Genomic DNA, 19,925 nt, shown 5'->3' on the forward strand with positions numbered 1-19,925 from the left:
TGAAGTGCAAATCACCATAATAATAATAATAATAATAATAATAATAATAATAATAATAATAATAAACGTGAGATTCTCAACAAGACAATGAAATGAATCACACCAAAAGGATATCCTGCAAAATATGAGAGGCGTTTGAGCACAGAAGAACACTGGTTGTCTAATGCCTTAATACCAAAGGGATTCGCAAAATCCTTCAAAGCACCTCTTGATTGGCATTTATTACACTGTCATATTGCATTACGATATCTGCCACTGGAGTAGATGAAAGAGGGCAGGTGAAATAAACATATCAAAATAGTCGAATAAATGCAATATATATATATATATATATGTCTGTCTGTGTATATATATTTTATATATACAGTAATATATATAAAATTATATACTGTATGTATAATATAATATATATTTTATATATATGTATATATAATGTGTATATGTGTATAAAAAAAATATATATATATGTACACATATTTATACATATATGTATATATATACACATACATACTGAAACGTATTGAAACGCTTGAAACGCTGAAGTGAATTTGATGGTAATTCATTTACACATCAATTTTTTCATGCAACTGGTAAAGAGGAACTGGGCAGAGTCTGAATAGCTTCAGATGTTGTCTCGATATGTTGCAAATGAACCCGGATCTCGAATACCCCTCTTCACATTTATTAAATGAGAACCTACAGACTGTTCTGCCCTAAAATGGAAGATTGCAGTATCTGCAAAAATACAAAACTGAGAAAAACGTGATAGATAGGCTACTGCAGTTTTCCCTTGCCTTAGTACTGATTTTTCAGGTACTGCAAATGGGACCCCCTAAATAAAGCATTGGAGAATCATTCTAAAACTGCAGTAACTTGTTTATAAGTGTTTTAATAGCCTAATAGGTGGCACATCTCAATTTCGTAAATTTTGCAGATACTGCAGTTTTCATTTTAGGGTAGTATTGCTGACTGAGTGTTTCACCCTTTTCTCTCTGTCTGACATGAACACCGTGGTATTCTGTATGAAGCCATATACATTTTCCTGTGCCATTTAGTTGCCTTCTATAAGTTAAGTATACCTTAGTTTAACCAAACCACTGAGCTGATTAACAGTTCTCCTAGGGCTGGCCCGAGGGATTAGATTTATTTTACGTGGCTAAGAACCAACTGGTTACCTACCAACGGGACCTACAGCTTATTGTGGAATCCGAACCACATCATAGCGAGAAATGAATTTCTGTCACCAGAAATAAATTCCTCTTATTCTTCATTGGTCGGTCGGAGATTCGAACTCGCGGCCAGCAGAGTGATAGCTGAGAACGGAACCCACTCGCCCAACGAGTTGCTGCCTTCTATAGAATCGTGATGTTGACATCGGCAGCAAAGCCAAGTTCGTCCAGGGTCGTCATCTTGACGCCTATAAATGACGAGTTTCCGCTTTTCGTAAATGGAAATATAAAAAGAAAGCACACAAAATTCCCCCACGAATCAATAACGTAAATCAAATCAGCATAAGAGACGTTTATTAACATATGCAAGTAGCAATTTTGTCAGACATATTCTGATAACTGAGGTTTTCACATTAATGTAACTATGTAGGAGAGAAGTGAGTTTCAGCATTTGGCCAGTCTGACACCAAAAATAAGGTTCAGACTTAAATCTGAAGGACATTAAAATTATACCTCAAGTATAATTCCCCCAATTATATATTAGAGACATTACTTAGCAAAATTTATGATACAAGAAGTCCTCATAAAGGTCGAAAATGGCTCATAAAGGTTGCAAATGACTCGGCTAAAGTAAGTTTTAAGCACTTTTTCCCGTTCTGTAAGTTGCAGGATTCCATGGGGTTACTAAAACTACCTATCGTTTAACAAAAAAGACTTCGAGATTCAAAAGGAAATTTACGTAATATCAACAGTTAATCTTAAGTACAATATTCACACTAGCCAAATTCAAAACAAAAAATATTGCAGTTCAGTAAACGGCTGACTCTGGAAGGAAGACAATTTCTATGGTACGCGAAAACGTTTCTCTTTCAGATATAAAGGGCATGATTTTTTTACGCCTACATTAGTGACAACATAACACAACAGTCAAACGATCGTAAAGGGTACTTCAGAAGGCAACCAACTTTGTGGTTGGGTGATTTTCATTGAAATCATAATAAAAATCATAAGGAAGAGATATGTACCATGAAATAACTTTTTGTAAGGTAAATTTATTTTAAGCTACACAGTTTCCATCCTCTTTCGAAGATAATTTTTGTCATTCACTTTTCCTTATTTCTACCACCAGAGATATTATAAAAAGCTCCGTTTTATGTACCATTAAAACGAACATAAATCACAAACTAGATGCCTTTCGGGTGCTAAAAAAACTTACAAAAAAATCCCGTTTCTTATAAACAAAAATTATGGTTTCATGTCGCCAGAATTCTCTTCTTGATCATTAAAGCTTAACGGTTTGCCCCATTCGTTCCTGTTTGGAATACTGCTTTCCTATTCATAGAACTTCATCTCTTGTTTCCCTAAGATTGATGATTCAATGGTAATTTGTCTGTTCTACGTCATCCTTACTTACCTCCCTTCTAGATCATCTTTCTTTCTGCCACAAGGTGGCACTTCTGCCCCTTCTCTTCCATCTATCTATCTAGAGTTAGCCAGCTTTGTGCTGGCACGGGCTCTTGCTCTTCAGCAGCCCGTAACTAATGATTCAGATTCTGCTGAGAAAAGCTGATTAATATTATCTTCAAGTACTGCTTCCACCAGGCCCCTTCTCTTTGCTGTGATCGCAGCACCTGTGAAGCCCCCCTTGTTCCTTGAGTTGTATGGTTCTGACGCTATATCTTTTAAACCAATGTCTAATTTGGATATCTTATTTTTAGTGCTTCCGAACTCGCTTCAATTCCTTCGCTTCTTCTGAAGATGAGCAAGCACTTTTCTGTGCCTTTCTTTTATTTTCAACAGACCTGACCAGACAAAGACATTAGGTTACCTGCCTAGAGGCTTCTATACACACACACACACACACACACATATATATGTATATATATAATATATATATACATATATATATAAAAGAATAAATAAACAAAAGCAAACAAGTACTGGGGGGTATTTGACAAAAATTCACACTCTAAACTAAAAAAACATTCAATTCAATGCACCCAAGCTTCATCCACGACATCCATTCAGTAAAGAGCAAGAAAAATCTCGCTGTACAATGCCTGCTTATAATCTTCACACGTGCAAGCGGCGTTCGTAACAGTACTCACATTTGTCATCCTCGTTATCAGCTCCAGCTGTCGCAGCAGATGTCGATCCATCAGCAGTAGACTGTACATTCTCAGGAGCAGCAGTTGAAGTTACAGCAGGAGCAGAAGGGACGCTGCCTTCTTCCTTCTGACCTCCTTCTTGCTCCTGCTTGTCGGTTCCCCCATCCATCGTATGTTGGAAGGGCTGTTACCCTTGCATACCACAGTCGAAGGCTTGTGGTACCCTCTTTTCACTTGCACAGTTTCACTAAGGCACGAGTCGATCACACAAAGATTGTATTATATATTTATTCGCTTCGGGTAATAATTTTCAATAACTTGAGCGCTATTTAATTTTGGAAATTAAAAAAAAAATTTTATTCACTTTTACATAGCCACTAGTTTCCATGATTTCAATATAATAATAATAATAATAATAATAATAATAATAATAATAATAATAATAATAATAATAATAATAATAATAATAATCGGCGGTAGCCTAATTATATAATTTGTAACATGATTAAAAATAATAAAAATTTATTTTTAAGAGAGGTACACTTCGGACTAAATTTAAAAAAAAGATTTGAGAGAGAGAGAGAGAGAGAGAGAGAGAGAGAGAGAGAGAGAGAGAGAGAGAGAGAGAGAGAGAGAGAGAGGGGGGGTATTAAGGAGTAGGCGTTGGTGTCTAGATAGTATATTTTGACTAAATCGCGAGATTCACACCTTAAACAGATCTTAAAGACTTGAAAGGGCATTCTGATTTGATGATCAAAATACCTTCTGCAGAATTAATAACAAAATGCCTGTATTTCTGTATATATTCATTAAAACTGATTTATATGCTAGAAAATTGATAAAACCCACTTATTCTTGAAAGTAATAAATTACTTTGAAATCTTGCTGACCGATTTACAAGAGAATAATTATTAAAATGAATTGTCTCAGTACATAAAGGTAAAAGAGCACAATTATATATTAGAATAATGTAGGTTAAAAACAGTGCTGAGAGGTTGCCATCCTCTGAGGACTACTTACGTTTGCAAAACTAGAAATTTCATAAGTCTGAGTTGTTAACAAGGCAAGATTTGCCTCTGAGCAACTTGCAATCTGCTTTGGCTCAATATGCTTATCAAATCATGGTTTCTATATCTGAATAGTAAACAAAGTACAATTTCTATTTAAAAGAAGGAAAATTCTTAACTAAAAAAAATAGAATCTGTACCGAAAAATAATTTTTCGTTCTCACTATAGCAGTCAATCAAGTTACGCAATTTTAAACCCGTTTAGTTTTGCAATATACAAGTTGTCGGAGTTTCGCTATCACTTTATAAGCACTCCCAGCAAAGTTGCTGTCGGCAGTAAAATCTACAGTCTTAAGTCAATGCCAACAGTCAAACGAATGAGAAAAATTTACCATACAAAGATCTCCTCTTATCACAGAAAACCGTGGCCACAACCACACACATAAACACCGACGGACTCTCATAAAAACGCACAAAACTATTTTTGACATCCCCCTAAAGGGTCGTAAATCATTAAACTCGAGGTATTTGAATCCAAGGGGTGGGGTGACGGCCGTCGACAAATCTTCTTCACTGTTCACTCTTGGGTTTCTTCTCGCCAAGACCGTAATCTCTTTTCTGACATTAGTAACTCAATACGTACTGTACAGGCAGGAGTAATGGGTGAAAGGAAAAATACACGATTTTATGGAGTCTACAACATAAAGAGTTAAAACAGCATCTCGGTTAATGGGCTTTTTCTTCTGTGCATCAAAGTCTGACGAAGCCCAGGCTTATGCCTGAGACGTCAACCACGATAGGCTTAGTAGAGTATAAAGTTAGGGCTAATGCAATACTACAGTGACAACTGGTTCATGAAGATCATGTTTTCGGTATGGCTAATAACATTTAAAACTTATTTTTAAACCGTAAAAGGCCGCTTTAAATGGTGAATATTCTAGCATGAATATAATACTTTATAACGGTGACAACTGGTAAAAAAAGATCATCTTTTCAGTATGGCTAATAACATTTAAAACCTATTCTAAGAATACGAAATTACTGTTTTGAACTCGACAAATATTCTAACATAATATGGCGAGATTAAGATACCTAATTACGCCGACAGACTGAATAATAATTCTTTTTTCATGAATATAATACTTCATAACACATCTAAAGCTATTAAAACCTACCACAATTCGCAAGTCAACTACCTGTATAGTCTAATTCTCTTAGAAATAATGGACTGAATGGCAGGCCAGAAAAGTCAGATTTTATACGATTTCTCAGTTGACGAAATACAATTATTTCCCCATATCAAACATGGTCATATATTTAAAAGTTTAAGTCCTCCTGGGCCTCTGCGAGGCTCATAGAGCCGGCGCCGATCTCATATAGGCCTATTACTCATCTAAAAAAAAAAAAAAAAAAAAAAATCAGTAACAAATGGCATACTAACTGGTTAGAAATTTTCCTCTAACTGAGCTGAATTCTTATGATTTCAGACAGAGCGAAAAGACCGGAATTTTATTTTATTCCCCTTCCTGACAGATTTCTTATCAGTAATTTATTGTTACGCCTTATGCCTTGGCGTCCTCTAACCCGTTCTTTGTTCGTTTAGCCATGAAAAATGTGTCACTGTATAAAAAAGATATACTGACTTTTATTATTATTATTATTATCATTATTATTATTATTATTATTATTATTATTATTATTATTATTATTATTATTATTATTATTCAGAAGATGAACCCTATTCATGTGGCACAAGCCAACAGGGGCCACTGACTTGAAATTCACGCTTCCAAAGAATATTAAGCGTTCATTTGAAAGAAGTAAAAGGAGGTAAAGAGAAATACAGAAAGAAGAGATCTCTCTTATTAAAGAAGAAAAAATCAACTAATAAATTAATAAACAGACAGACAGACAGACAGATAGATAGATAGGTCAGTGCCGTGATTCAGGAGGGGAAAATGTAAATAAAAGGATACAAGGTAGGAGGTAAAACTCGCCCTAATGAAACGACAGGCATTCAAGTCACCTGTTGAAGGTCCTCTCCGTCTTCAACCCCGTTCTTTTCTGTCCTTCTTTAAAACCCATAAGGCTTAACGAAATGTTTACCGCCCTGCAAACTAATGCTAAGACCGGTCTAGCTCTGCTCTGTCTTCCCATAGTTCAGCGAAGAAGATAAATTCGACCAGACTGCTGAAGGTCGTTCCGAGGAGAGGAATGTCTTTTCGCTGACTGTGACATTCGGCTGGTAGCTACACCGATATTGTGGACTATATCATTAATGCTAGTAAATGTATCATTATTAGCCACAGACATATATCAATACCGATTTAGTGGACTAATTTAATAAAATAAGTAAATGTATCATTATTAGCCACAGACATGTATCAATACCGATATTGCGGACTATATCATTAATACATGTAAATACATCATTATCCTCAGACATATATAATACCGATATTGTTGACTTTATCATTAATACAAATAGGCTAATTGTATCATTATTAGCCAAAGACATATGGACTATATCATTATATGTAAATGTATCATTATTATCCTCAGACATATATCAATACCGATATTGTGAACTTTATTATTAATACAAGTAATTTTATCATTATTAGCCACAGATATATATAAATACCGATATTGTGGACTAACTTAATAATACAAAAATATGTCATTATCAGCCAACGACATATAGTAAATTTAAGGTGTCACCGTAGTCATGGCTTGCATCAAATGAAAAAGGTTAAATCTGTCATTAAAAATTTGCTTTTTGTGACTAAAGCGTATTTAAAATGGAAATACGAAATGTACTCTTTTGTGAGTAAAGCTTATTTAAAATGGAAGGACAAATTCAACTTTATCGTGAATAAAGCTTATTTAAAATGGAAGTACAAAATAGACTTTATCGTGAATAAAGCTTTAACGTAGGTGGAACTGGCCAGCGGCTTCTCTTTTCAGTGTATAATAATGTAGCCTACACACTCTTAAGGCCCATCTATTTTTGGACGTTAAAAAGAGTTAACTTGCGAGTAAAACATTGAATAATCAAAAATAGCTATTCAGTAACAGGTCAGGGAATGCCTTTTTTTTTTATTTGCGGATCTTCCCTGACTGGCAACGTTTGCCAGTTGCAGTTAAGAAAAAAGAAGAAGAAAAAACTCCCTTTCCATTACCATTTTTAGTTCTGGTTTAATGGGAGTGGTCACTGACTCACAGCCCACCTTACTAGAGTCGTTCTTCAGCTCTTGCGTTGAGAGAGAGAGAGAGAGAGAGAGAGAGAGAGAGAGAGAGAGAGAGAGAGAGAGAGACTCACATTCATGTAAGATCAAAGACAGTCCTGCAACTCTTTTCTCTGTCATTAAATAGGATCTCTCTCTCTCTCTCTCTCTCTCTCTCTCTCTCTCTTTCAAGGAATGAAGTAGAATTAAAATGTGATAAAAGAGGAGGAGGAAAAACGCCAAACTGAATCGTGCAAACATGTTTTTTCTCATTTCTGGAGCTAAAAAAATATTACTCTTTTTGCTATATCTAAAAAAAAAAAAAAAACGCCATTTGCTTTATCATCGAGGAAAGGCCATTCTTACTTTCATTATCCAAAGGGAAAGAAGGTGAAGCTGATATTCGGTTTACTTATCACCGACCTGCTCAAACTTGACATCGGTGGGCACAATGGGTGGGCTAACCCCGAAAAGTGTGCTAGCATAAATCACAACCGATTCTGTTTTTTTTTTCTTTCTTTCTCAAGGCTACTAAAAAAATGCTGCAAAATTGAGCCACTTAACAATTATCCGATTAAAACAAAAAAGTTATTTTACAAATTGCTTTTCTCGTTAACGTTACGACGCCAAACCCTTGGATACACAAGGGCATAATATTCAAAAGAAAATGACTTTCGCTTTTAAAAGAGGATTAACAATCCATCATAACAATCAAAGACGTTATCAGAGAACTCTATAGATGTAAAAAGATCTGTACGTATCAGTGGTATACAGTCACCCAAAAGCTACATATACACCCATAGTTGGCGGAGGCCGGGTGGGGGGTGACAGCTAAAGGAGTGGACGAGGAGGGGGGGGTGTTAGGGAAAGTGGCTGACCTGAGAGAGAGAGAGAGAGAGAGAGACCAAAATCGCGGTGATGTAACTTGAGAGTATTTGGGCAATGAAGCGGCGGCTTTCTATAACACAAGCTGGGAGGAGGAAAAAAAGGGAGGTTTTCTTCTCTTCTTCTTCCCTTCTCTAACATTATAGTGAGATATGTGAGGAGAAAACGATACGGCCTTTTTAACCAGGACTGTCCTTACGTGAATCATTACTACGTAGAGGCTATGAGTCAGCCGATTGGATCTCTCTGGAATGGGATAAAATGACGTCTCGATGGTTTCTGTGAATATCACCATCGTTAAATCCCCTTTTAAAAAGACTGTTTTGTCTGTAGACTTGACATTAAAAACTACAAAAGTGAACATTTTTTGCACAAGAAAACTGTGAGAGAGAGCGAGAGAGAGAAGCACTCGATGGGGATCACGTACAAAAACATAACAAACACAATGCCTATCCTTCGTTGTCACTGATGGAGATTTATACGAAACTTCGCCTATTACGAGTCACGTGACTGAAAAGTCATGGATAAGATTTAGTCCCTAGACTGATACACACTCACACACACACACACACAGAGAGAGAGAGAGAGAGAGAGAGAGAGAGAGAGAGAGAGAGAGATTATTCCAAGAAATTAAGAGAATTTGTTCATGAATTCTTAACTAAAATAAAAAGGCCCACTAAGACTTGTTTCCAACTTCATCATCACTTCAGTGGTGGTTAAACAACTCAATGAACAACAAGATTTCTTATCAGAGCTGTCTTAAGATGTCTATCAATATCTACCACTCTACCCAGGCCGCATGTCTTTCCAGTCCTTTAAAAAATTAAAGTGATTGCTAAATCTCTAAATGTTATGGTAAACATCATACGTGTGAAGTTCGAGCTGCTGCCATAAACATCACGACACGATACGAACGAATATGGGACGACCCCCGTTTGCGCACCCACGGCAGCGGCAAATTACACATCATTGCTTCTGCTGCTGAGGAGGATGTGGCACATTCAGATTCCATCGAATGAAGGCCTCCAATTAAAATACCAGACGTATCGCGCAAATAAACGAAAGACAATCTCTTTGTTTATCAAGACCAAACAAACCTTATTTGCTTCCCTACTCAGTGCGGTAAACCAGCGCCACCATTATCATCGAAATCATTTCCCTTTCCACTATCATTTCACTTTTCCACTACATTTTACACGTTGAAAGATAACTCACAGAACCCGGCTGGCTACTAAGGTCGCATATCTACAGAAAAGATAGGACTCAAAAGATTAAGGTATACTTGGCAACCGACGCACGTTCGTATCGTCATTCAAGTTTCTTAGGGTAGAGATATGGCCATCGTCATCTTGCCTCCCCGTACGTACTTTTTTCTCTTTTTATATGGCGGAGGGTTGTTGCATCGCTGTATCTTAACATTCCGAGATCACCTGCCGTCGCTTGAAATTCACTCATTCATATCACACTCGTAGGTGTTGGAACGAAAGGCAGGTGTGATCCAGCCCAAAGATATCCCAGGTATTCTTCTTCAGTCCTTAAAATTTCCGTGTAAATGGAAAGAAGACGCGCTATCAATGCAATGGCAGCGTGTAATGGCCACACAGATGCAGAAATAAACACTTGTGGTAGATTCGTCTACAACACAAACACTACCCACAGTCGTTGTCACAAGGAAGGCCAGGTACATACTGGCCCTGCCCAGACCGTGGAACCTGCCCAATACTACTGCTGCTGCTGCTGCCCGAGACATACAAACGCACATACGCACCTACAAATGCCGGCACTCGCCACAAACATCCTCGATCATATAAAACACTGTAGACGCAAGCCACCCATGTACCAACGAGCTGTGGTCGTCACATGCACATAAATGAGGAGGTGAGTTTGGGAATGAATGTGTTTGTTTTGGCGTATGTTTACATTTACAAACAGCAATTTTTCTTCAGAAGACAGTCAGGAACGAACAAGACACAACTGTAGCTCTGTGTGAGGGATCTATGAGAATGGAACCTAATGGAGAATATATCTTATTATAATTACCCATACAAACTGCAGGAATAACTGAATCCTAATAAGCAAGATGAAGAACCTCTAATTACTGGGAACTAAACCCCTAATAAAAATAACTCTAAATATACGGTTCTCAGCTTGTAATTCGCAATGAAGTATAAATTTATAAGTATAGTCTTACTCAAGAAAATAATTCGCGCCACACTTCAGACGACTGATTCTTTATCAGAGAGCTTAGCCTGCTTATCTAGGATATTCTTTAACTGCTCCTTCTGACAGACACAGATAAAGGTTTTGTGGCTATAGTCATTAATCCGGTGCTTATTTCCAGCTTGGGCTCCCTCCAAAATCGTCCAACGGTCCCCTCACTACATTTTCTATTTATAGGACTTTGGACATGGCTATCGAGAGCTGCCACCTCCTGCTAAGTCACAAAGCAAGCGCCAGGCATTACATCTCCATCATCAGGTGCGTGTGAAAACTGCCGCCTCTGTGATTCAATCGATCATATCACTCTGTAGCCAGCTTTACAAAAGATATTTGGGAATCTCAGCGCATTCGTTTCAACAGTTATCGCGTGTTATGTGAAGATACAGCTTTACTAAATATCAAAGAAAGGTTCTTTAAAACAAAAATATTTCTCTACTCTCTCATACCGGTCGAGATAGTTCTGGCCGGTTATTTGCAAAAGATGTGCTTGTATGTTTGTGCGTTTGCTTTCGTAGTCATTCTGCTTCCCGATTTATAAATGAATCATTAGTTTCACTAACTCTAATGTGAAATGTTAGTATATGCTATAAAACTCTGCTACCTGTTAATCTTCTTACTATAAGGTCTTGGCTCTGGAAGTTACTGTGCGTAAATACTAATATACATATGTATATGTATATATATTGATAGATAGCTATACACATATATGTGTAAAATAAATACTATATATTATATATATATATATATAATATATATACTGATAGATAATATGCATACACACATATATATATATATGTATGTATATAAAATATATATATATATATTTATATATATATATATATATATATATATATATATATATATATATATATATATATATACTGACAGATAGATATACATATATATATATATATATATATATATATATATATATATATATATATATATATATATTATGTATATTTATATATATGTATATATAATATATATATACCACAACAACACATTATTATCATTATTCTATAACACAACAGTTAGTATACTTGTGCACTGATAGTAGAGTTCCAGTTCGTCGAAGATTTCTACAGAAACAAAGACGAACTACTGTCCCTCTGGGAACCTATTTTGCTTGAACAACATTCATTAAGTGTACATCTAACAAATCCTCCGTGAGTTACCAGGAACGATTTATATCTCTCAAACTGCGATTTTTTTCTATTAACGATCTATCTTTGGCCTTTATAGACTCTTTTAAAATATTCGACTCGTGCACATAATATATTCATGTATTTGACAGGGTCCTTTACTATTTTAAAATATTCGACTCATCCACATAATATATTCATGTATTTGACAGGGTTTCTTTACTATTTTAAAATATTCGATTCGTGCACATAATATATTCATGTAATTGACAGGATCCTTTACTATTTTAAAATATTCGACTCATCCACATAATATATTCATGTATTTGACAGGGTTCTTTACTGTTATGTGTTACGAAAACAGTATAAGAGTTTCATCGCGTGTTGTTGCCACGTTCAAGTGATTAATACAAATGTCAGATCCCCTAGGAATCAATCTCTAGCAACTGTACTAATCTCATGAATACTGCATGAATTACTCCTTACAGAACTCGGGAAAACCTTCGTAACAGAAAATCATAATCATTCCAGTATTTATCGGATAAAAAGAGAGAAATGCCATCGAATACCACACCTCCACAGACCTTTGTAGAAGACTGCATATGACAGCATATTCTTGTGTTCTGCAGTTATGCCAAGGAAGGATAGACGCATATACTTCTCTCAATGCCCTGTCAAATTTTTGAGGGACTTATGCATATCTGTATGGAGTATTACTCTCAATCATGCGGAAATACTTCACTCGTCATCCTATTTGGTAAGAGTCTAGTACACGCTGCATTTTAAGCGCCAACTTTGATTCATTTTATCTTCGTTGTAGACCCACCAACCTCTAATCTACAGTTGCATGACAGCATACTGATGCTGTGTTCGTTTTCTCGTGGAAACTGAAAGGGAAAACACGAAGACAACTCTTAATCATTCATTTCCAATACACGGAATTCTGTGCTTTCTGTTGTGCCTTCTGCATGATTTAACCTGCCTGCTGTTCTAGGGGCGGGCCTGCCACGTCACTCAGAAAACATCCCAGGTAACGCATATTCGGCAGTGACCGAGTCAATCCTGTCTGTGTAGCAGGATTCTCTGTGTAGCAGGATTCTCTGTGTAGGTAGTTAGGCCTGTCTGGGTTTTCAAAAGGAAGAAAATGTGAATAGTTCACTCATACGGGTATGGACGAAGACAGAAAATTAGGGAATGCCTTCTAGCATCGAGTGTAAAGCAAGAACCGTTTTTTCCCATTGGTGCGCCGCAATGTTTATCGAGACCTCAAAAGAATGATTTGCTGTGAGGATATAAAACTTGCTGTCGTGTGAAGAGCTACTTTTAAAAGTATCGGGAATGCAATCGGACTTCCTTAATCACTGGTATCAAATGCAATATAAGTTTCCTTGGGAAGCAGCCTGAACAATTAAATAAAATGAAAAAACTTTTAAAAACTAAGGAATTCGATCACTTTCCGAAAAAAAAAAACAGTAATGCTCGAAACGGGTAAAGAAAGTGCCACCAAAAATAAGTTTTATTTCATGTTACATAAAGAAGGAACGTGGTGCTTTTCATATGAATTTTTCATTATTTTAGTCATGCATGGGCTGCTGTACTTTTATCGTAATAATTTACAAACAGGGAGACGCTTGGAGGAGTCAACGAACTACTGATTGTTACCTGTAATATATCAATATAAAGTACAACCTATCAAAAATTAATTATAGCTGGAGTGGTTTTGTAAAGCTAACAGTCAACAGCAAGTTACCTCTTGTAGCCACATTCCATAATGGGTGGTACTACTGTACGTCCTGTCAAAAATGAGGCATCAAAAGTTGAACAAAATACACCAAACATTTCCGCACGAAAGGAATGAGTGATGGAAAGAATGACCGGAGAAATATTAGCAGGATAAAACGAAGACCTTAAAAGTAAGATTACAGACCGCGTAGGATGGAGCACTGACTGAGAGCGAGAGAGATAAAGTGCGTCCTGTATAAGCCGATTCCCGAGAGAAAGGGAAGGGAGGTGTTGTCTTAGCCCAGGACCCACTGTCTTAGCCTAGAGTCCTTAGTGCGAGAGGACGTGCCACCAGAAAAGGAATGCCTGACGGAAGGTGCTGAATACTAACGACCCACCTCGACAACGGTCATTCGTTTCCTTCCTCCTAAAGCAGTGGTTCTTAACCCATTTCAATGTATTTACCCCTTTCAAATCAGGAGTCAGTTCTCGCATCACCTACTCTAGAAAAATAATAATAATAATAATAATAATAATAATAATAATAATAATAATAATAATAATAATAATAATATTATTATTATTAATTATTTATTTTATTTTATTTCATTTTATTTTTATTCTTCGCAGAAAAAACATGCGTATATAAAAACATATTTTGCTTTAATTATTCATAGGCATCCTAGCACCCCTTAGGAACCGGCTTCGCACCCCCTAGAGATGCGAGCACCCCTGGTTGAGAACACTGTCCTAAAGCAAACGACCCTGGGAGGCGTTGGAAGGGAGGAAGCTTATGATTCACTGATGCATTGCCTAATCGTGTCTCTAAAAGTATAGGAACTGGGAACATGAAAGTTTGCTTGACGGAGAACATCAGGTATTCACCTGGCCATGCGTATCTTCCGCCACAGATTTTGTTATTTTTTTACTTGGCACCTCTAGTCTTACTTTCTCTACTAAGAGATGCCTAAATTCGACGTTTCACTTTAAAGAACATCAATACTGTTTGTTGCTAAAACATACCTGGAGAATGAAACGACCCTCTTTTCTCTTCATTTTCTCATTTTAATCCTACTGGAGCTCATTCCCTCTTATCAATGGTACTGAACAAATGGAAGAAACTTAGAACTGTTTCAAAGGCAAAGTCAAAGCATGACACATTCCAATCGTGACAATTTAATGGAACAAGCCAAAAGTCAACTGGATTAAGAGCAAGCTTCTGTAGTATAGACTGCACGTAGTAGGAGAAATAACAAAAAATACAGGAAAAAAGTAATAAAAACAATAATCTTAATACAGATATAACGAACAAGGAGTAAATGAATTGAAAAAAGAGCAGCTACGAAAAAAAATCTAAATAAAATACGGTACAACTGCACGTAACATCAAGGCAGCATTGCAGTCCATCCTAGACTCAGTAACTATTCCACAGATGAACAGTAAAGAGGAAGAGGAAGAAAATGAAGGCGATACAAAATTCTTTTTTGGGCAAGCAACATCAGAGCAACTCGGCAGAAAAGGAGGCTGGCTAGCTACGACGATCATATAGATTTCCCTGCTAAAACAAGGCTTTTGGAAAACTTCCCAACTGGAAATATTCCGACAACAGACTGGTCACTGATCTATCAGCCTATGTGTGGAAAATGAAGATCGTAGGAATATCCTGTCTTCGACACAGGAGATCAATATTCCTATAAATAATAGGGAAAAAGATCTGAAGTAACTGTTAATAACATAATCCTTTATGGAGACACAGGAAGCCATACAAACAGAACACAGCTTCCTGGCAGCGTGAGATGGTTCATCTACTACAAAAGAGTAAGCCTAGTACACAAATAGATACTAAATACTTCCAAAAACTCAGGATCATTTTGTTACTTATATGTAATGAACAGCAAGGTGGACACAAAGTGCAAAATCAGTTAATCAATGTTTGATTTTACTAGAGTTAGAGTCTCACACTTCAGTACACTGCGTACTAGTCCGTTCCAGGTCTCAATTAAATGAATAAGAGATACATTTCACATCAGGAAAGAAACAGCCACTGCAGAAAGAAGTGCATCACTGCAGAATGCACTATCTTATTTCCATTACTATTTTAACGGTAACGACTAAAAACAAAGCGGTCCCAGAACACAGTCCCGCATTTCTTTTAGCTATTATTTTCCTTCATAAGTATGGAATCTCCTATTAATTAATTTCTACAAGGTTTATTTTACCTTGATTTCATTATTCTCTTGGAGGGGTACGTGTTATATTCGCTCTAACAAAGTACACGTACTGAAACTTCCTAATGAACAGCTCCAATTCTGGCATATTTATGAACTTTTAGTGATAAACTGTTTCGTAAACCTCAGAAAGTAAGGAAAATCAACATTGTAAAATATAAGACTGTAAAAAACACACACAAATGAAATACAGAAAATAGTAAGGCAAGACTGACCAATGACCTTCTTGTAACTTTTTACCCTGGTGTGGGACCAGTTTTATTCACTTAGCCTGTCCCACCTCAGCAACAATAATAATAATTTACTTTTAGGTATTTAAATATATGACATACAAAAGATCATTAATCATGCTGTACGGTTACTTTACTTCTTTGACGAATACAACATTCTCTCTCTCTCTCTCTCTCTCTCTCTCTCTCTCTCTCTCTCTCTCTCTCTCTCTCTCTTCATTATTTAGTTGTAATTAATTGCAACATCACAGCTCCACTGAGGGGAATTAGAGAGACACTGAGTTTAATATGCGTATTTTCAAAATTTTATAATTATGTGATGCATATATGACTGTAACATAAGGAGCAGGCAAGGAGGCAAGACATTTCTGGACAAATTTTGTAATAGAAGAAATGAAAAACCTTTGCTTTTTTCAGAGAGAAGTAAGTATAACCAAACATAAAAAAAAATAACAAACACACATACACACATAGGAACCATACACTCTAGAATCACCGGTGGTGTCTTACTTTAAGGAATAGGCCTATACCTGTGTCAGAATCCCTTGGGATTCTTTGATCAACACGTGGTATCGCCAGCTCATTAGATCGTCTAATAAATGGCTTCAAGAATCGTGCCTGTCATTCACTACGAGACTGTGTACACGGACGTTTGTAATCATACGCAGTCAGGACAAGTTCGGGCTGTTTTTCAAGTCCGCCTGTTCCCTATGAATGAGAAAAATAAACGCGAGAGAAGCGAAATCTGACACGCATTTTTGTGACTGGAAGGGGGACATAGTCACTCGAAACTAAGAAGCTTTAGTGTTTAACGTTCCATGAGGAATGAGGAGTTCCAGTCGCTTTGTCTGTTCTTCACACTTCTCGACGCGTTAGTGGCCGCATGCAAGAGAGAGAGAGAGAGAGAGAGAGAGAGAGAGAGAGAGAGAGAGAGAGAGAATCTCTGAAGTTTAACATTCTCATTTTTGTGTGTCGTGCAGCATGTCAAGTGAGAGAGAGAGGGAGAGAGAGAACCTCTGAAGCTAATTTCTCATTCTTGTATGCCGTGCAGCATGTCAAGTACGAGAGAGAGAGAGAGAGAGAGAGAGAGAGAGAGAGAGAGAGAGAGAGAGAGAGAGAGAGAATCTCTGGAGCTAACATTCTCATTTTTGTGTATAGTGCAACGTGTCAAGTCATATTTCTCTTTTCAATATACTTTTCTGATACAAAGGCATTTTTTTATGCATATATAATTCCCTAATGTCGATATAAAATTTCTTATCGTCAACCACTTAATAAACAAAATGAGCTTATGTCAATTTTTTTGTTTTTTCTATTTTCCTTGCTGTGCAAAATACCCAAAACAGAAGTTAGAAAGAAGTGAGCCGGTCAAAAATATCAGTCTGTCAATTAGGTAGCGGGGTTTAGTTTCAAGAAGCAATTCTCAGAATCTAAAAGTGATCTGTATTGCCAAATCATGACACTCTTTCATTTTTTGGAAATAAAAGAAAGGTAATTGCCAAAGTAACTACGATGGCATGACTATCAGCAATATTTTATATAATTACCACTACTAATAAAAGACAGGTGTTAATAACGTTCTCGTGAAGACAAATTCTGACGATAATACTTAAAAAATCTATCAACAGCAATTGGGTTACTTCGATTAATCAAGAATCGCGGGAAAAACCAGTTTTATCGAGGACAGCGTCCGCGGTGGTCTAGAAATGTTCGTTTTTACTTTGGTTGTCGCAAATGATTCCTTCCACTGTTTAAGTGTTTTACCGACTTGCGTGTTCTTTTTACAATGCACCACTTCACTTGCAACACATTTAAAACATGATCATTATCTACAGAGTTACTTGTTTACCTACTGTACACACGTTTTTGTTTGAACACTGCGTATAACTAAGCCTCGCAGTGATCACATTAGACTGGGTGATTTCTGAGAAGCGCATTAAATGCTAAATCTTATTTAACAACGTTTATGGTATAAATAAATACGGAAATGACACGTGGTACACAGGTTAAAATTAAATCGTGATAAATGTGCATAGCCTAACAGCATCCATGATTACTGTAAATGCATAGAGTGTACATGGAAGCCTTTATTTCCTCAAACTAGGGAGAAGGTATAGCATATATCGATCACTGATGATGACCTCTCTGTATCATTCGTAGAATAAGGGGCCTTTTAGGAATGGAATATGGAGTTTAGGCCAAAGGCCAAGCACTGGGACCTATGAGGTTATTCAGCGCTGGAAAGGAAATTGAGAGTAGGTAGGTGTGAAAGGTGTAGCAGGTGGAAAATCTCGCAGCTGCACTTTGAAATAATTGTTAGGAGAGGGTGGATAGCAAGATGGAAGATAGTATGAATGGGGGTGCAGTCAAAGGAACGAAAGGGGTTGCAGCTAAGGGCCGAAAAGACGCTGCAAAGAACTATTAGTAATGTCTATAGTGCACCCCGTGAGGTGCACGGGCGGCACTATCCCCCTACGGGAAAGAGGCCTTTTCAAATCAGCTTATCACACAAAACGCCATCTTCATTTTCATCTCCATATTTCATGATGGTTCTAAGAACGTCAAGTGAAAATATGTACTTCAAATATTGACAGAGGTAGCTGTTAGTGAAAAAGAAACACTTAGTATTTTCACATCAAACTAACGTTAAAACGTCCAAAGTCATTTACCCCTTACGAAGGCTCGTCTCCAGGATTAATTCGGATGGAGACAGTGCTTCAAAATAAGATTTCTAGGAGGTAACCCATCTCTGTTCAATAACCGAACAATTGATGAGTTTTAAGACGTTTGCAAAATGTCCTAGTGAGCCCCAAAGGAAAGTAAAGGCACAAGAACAAAAAAAAAAAAATATATATATATATATATATATATATATATATATATATATATATATATATATATATATATATATATATATATATATATATATATATATATTTAAAATGTATTTTATATACGAACTGGCGCCCTTTGGATGTTGGGAGTGTGTGTTTACGGTGAGATATTCTCACTTTATCTTTGGGTTCTCTTGTTTCTGCTAAATCCTTCATCTGTTCCTTCTTCCCTCACCATCAACTTAACATTGTGGTGAAGTTCACATTTACAAGTGTTTCTGTAGCTACACGAGAAATCATAAAGACAATCTATCAACGGTCTATCGATCGAGAGTTCATTCATAATTCAAGGTAACTTTGCAATTGATCACATAATAACGCCATCTAGACGGACTTCGTCACCCGTCCGCCCATATGTTTGTGACGTATTCCGCCACCCATTCATCTGCGTCATTTACTACTGCTGTTGCATCCCAGGGTTCATTCATCCTTCGGCCATTAATGCCTCATTCACCTCGCCCCTACCCAACTTCCTTCTGCCCTATTCCCATTTCATTCTCGACCACTCGCGCCACTTACCGAGCGGAGATGGTTAATAATCACGACCACTGGATGGATTCTGTCGCATTACACGCCACCGATAACGCAAGCTGCGCGTATCTCTAGGAGGGTTCGCGTTCTTGCAAGTGAACGGGAGAGTTCTGGCACTAGACATGGAGTTTTCCTGCGTTACTGATAAAAATGCCTGTTTGATTCAAAAGTTACATTTATATCTAATAATTAGATCCTTGATCAAAAGGCGATTCTACTGCATGTGTTTGGTAACAGCCATCTCGATAATTTACCAAAGTATTATTATACGTCTGTCAATCCAACTGAATCTATTCTTGAACGTTAAATATATACCAGACACCAATACTGCCCCAAAATGGAAAACTGCAGTATCTGTAAAATTTTCGAAATTGAGATATGCCAACTATTGGGCTCATGAAACACTAATACGCAAGTTACTGCAGTTTCAGAATGATTCTTCAATGCTTTATTTAGGGGTCCCATTTGCAGTATCTGCAACATCAGTAGTAAGGCAAGGAAAAACTGCAGTATCTACCATTTTTCTCAGTTCTGTAATTTTGCATATACTGCAGTCTTC

The 19,925-nt window shown here is 36.9% G+C and overlaps 1 protein-coding gene across 10 annotated transcripts in view; it reads right to left on the reverse strand.

Moving 5' to 3' along the window:
- Positions 1–19,925, reverse strand: part of LOC136854032 (dystrophin, isoforms A/C/F/G/H-like) — a 1,916,343-nt gene that overhangs the window by 1,833,270 nt on the left and 63,148 nt on the right. For 6 of the 10 annotated variants that reach the window (XM_067130073.1, XM_067130052.1, XM_067130074.1 and 3 more), the window contains exons 1-2: positions 10,054–10,148; positions 3,278–3,602 (exon numbers count right to left, since the gene is read on the reverse strand). The exons of 3 other annotated variants lie outside the window; for them this stretch is intronic. In XM_067130073.1, coding sequence (XP_066986174.1) covers positions 3,278–3,446 — 169 coding nt within the window. In that variant the 5' untranslated portion in view covers positions 3,447–3,602; positions 10,054–10,148. Of the gene's footprint in view, positions 1–3,277; positions 3,603–10,053; positions 10,149–19,925 lie in introns of those variants that run through there. One more of the 10 variants, XM_067130047.1, reaches the window with a different exon arrangement.

The sequence above is a fragment of the Macrobrachium rosenbergii genome, chromosome 28, assembly GCF_040412425.1.
Source record: "Macrobrachium rosenbergii isolate ZJJX-2024 chromosome 28, ASM4041242v1, whole genome shotgun sequence".
Lineage (NCBI taxonomy): Eukaryota > Metazoa > Arthropoda > Malacostraca > Decapoda > Palaemonidae > Macrobrachium > Macrobrachium rosenbergii.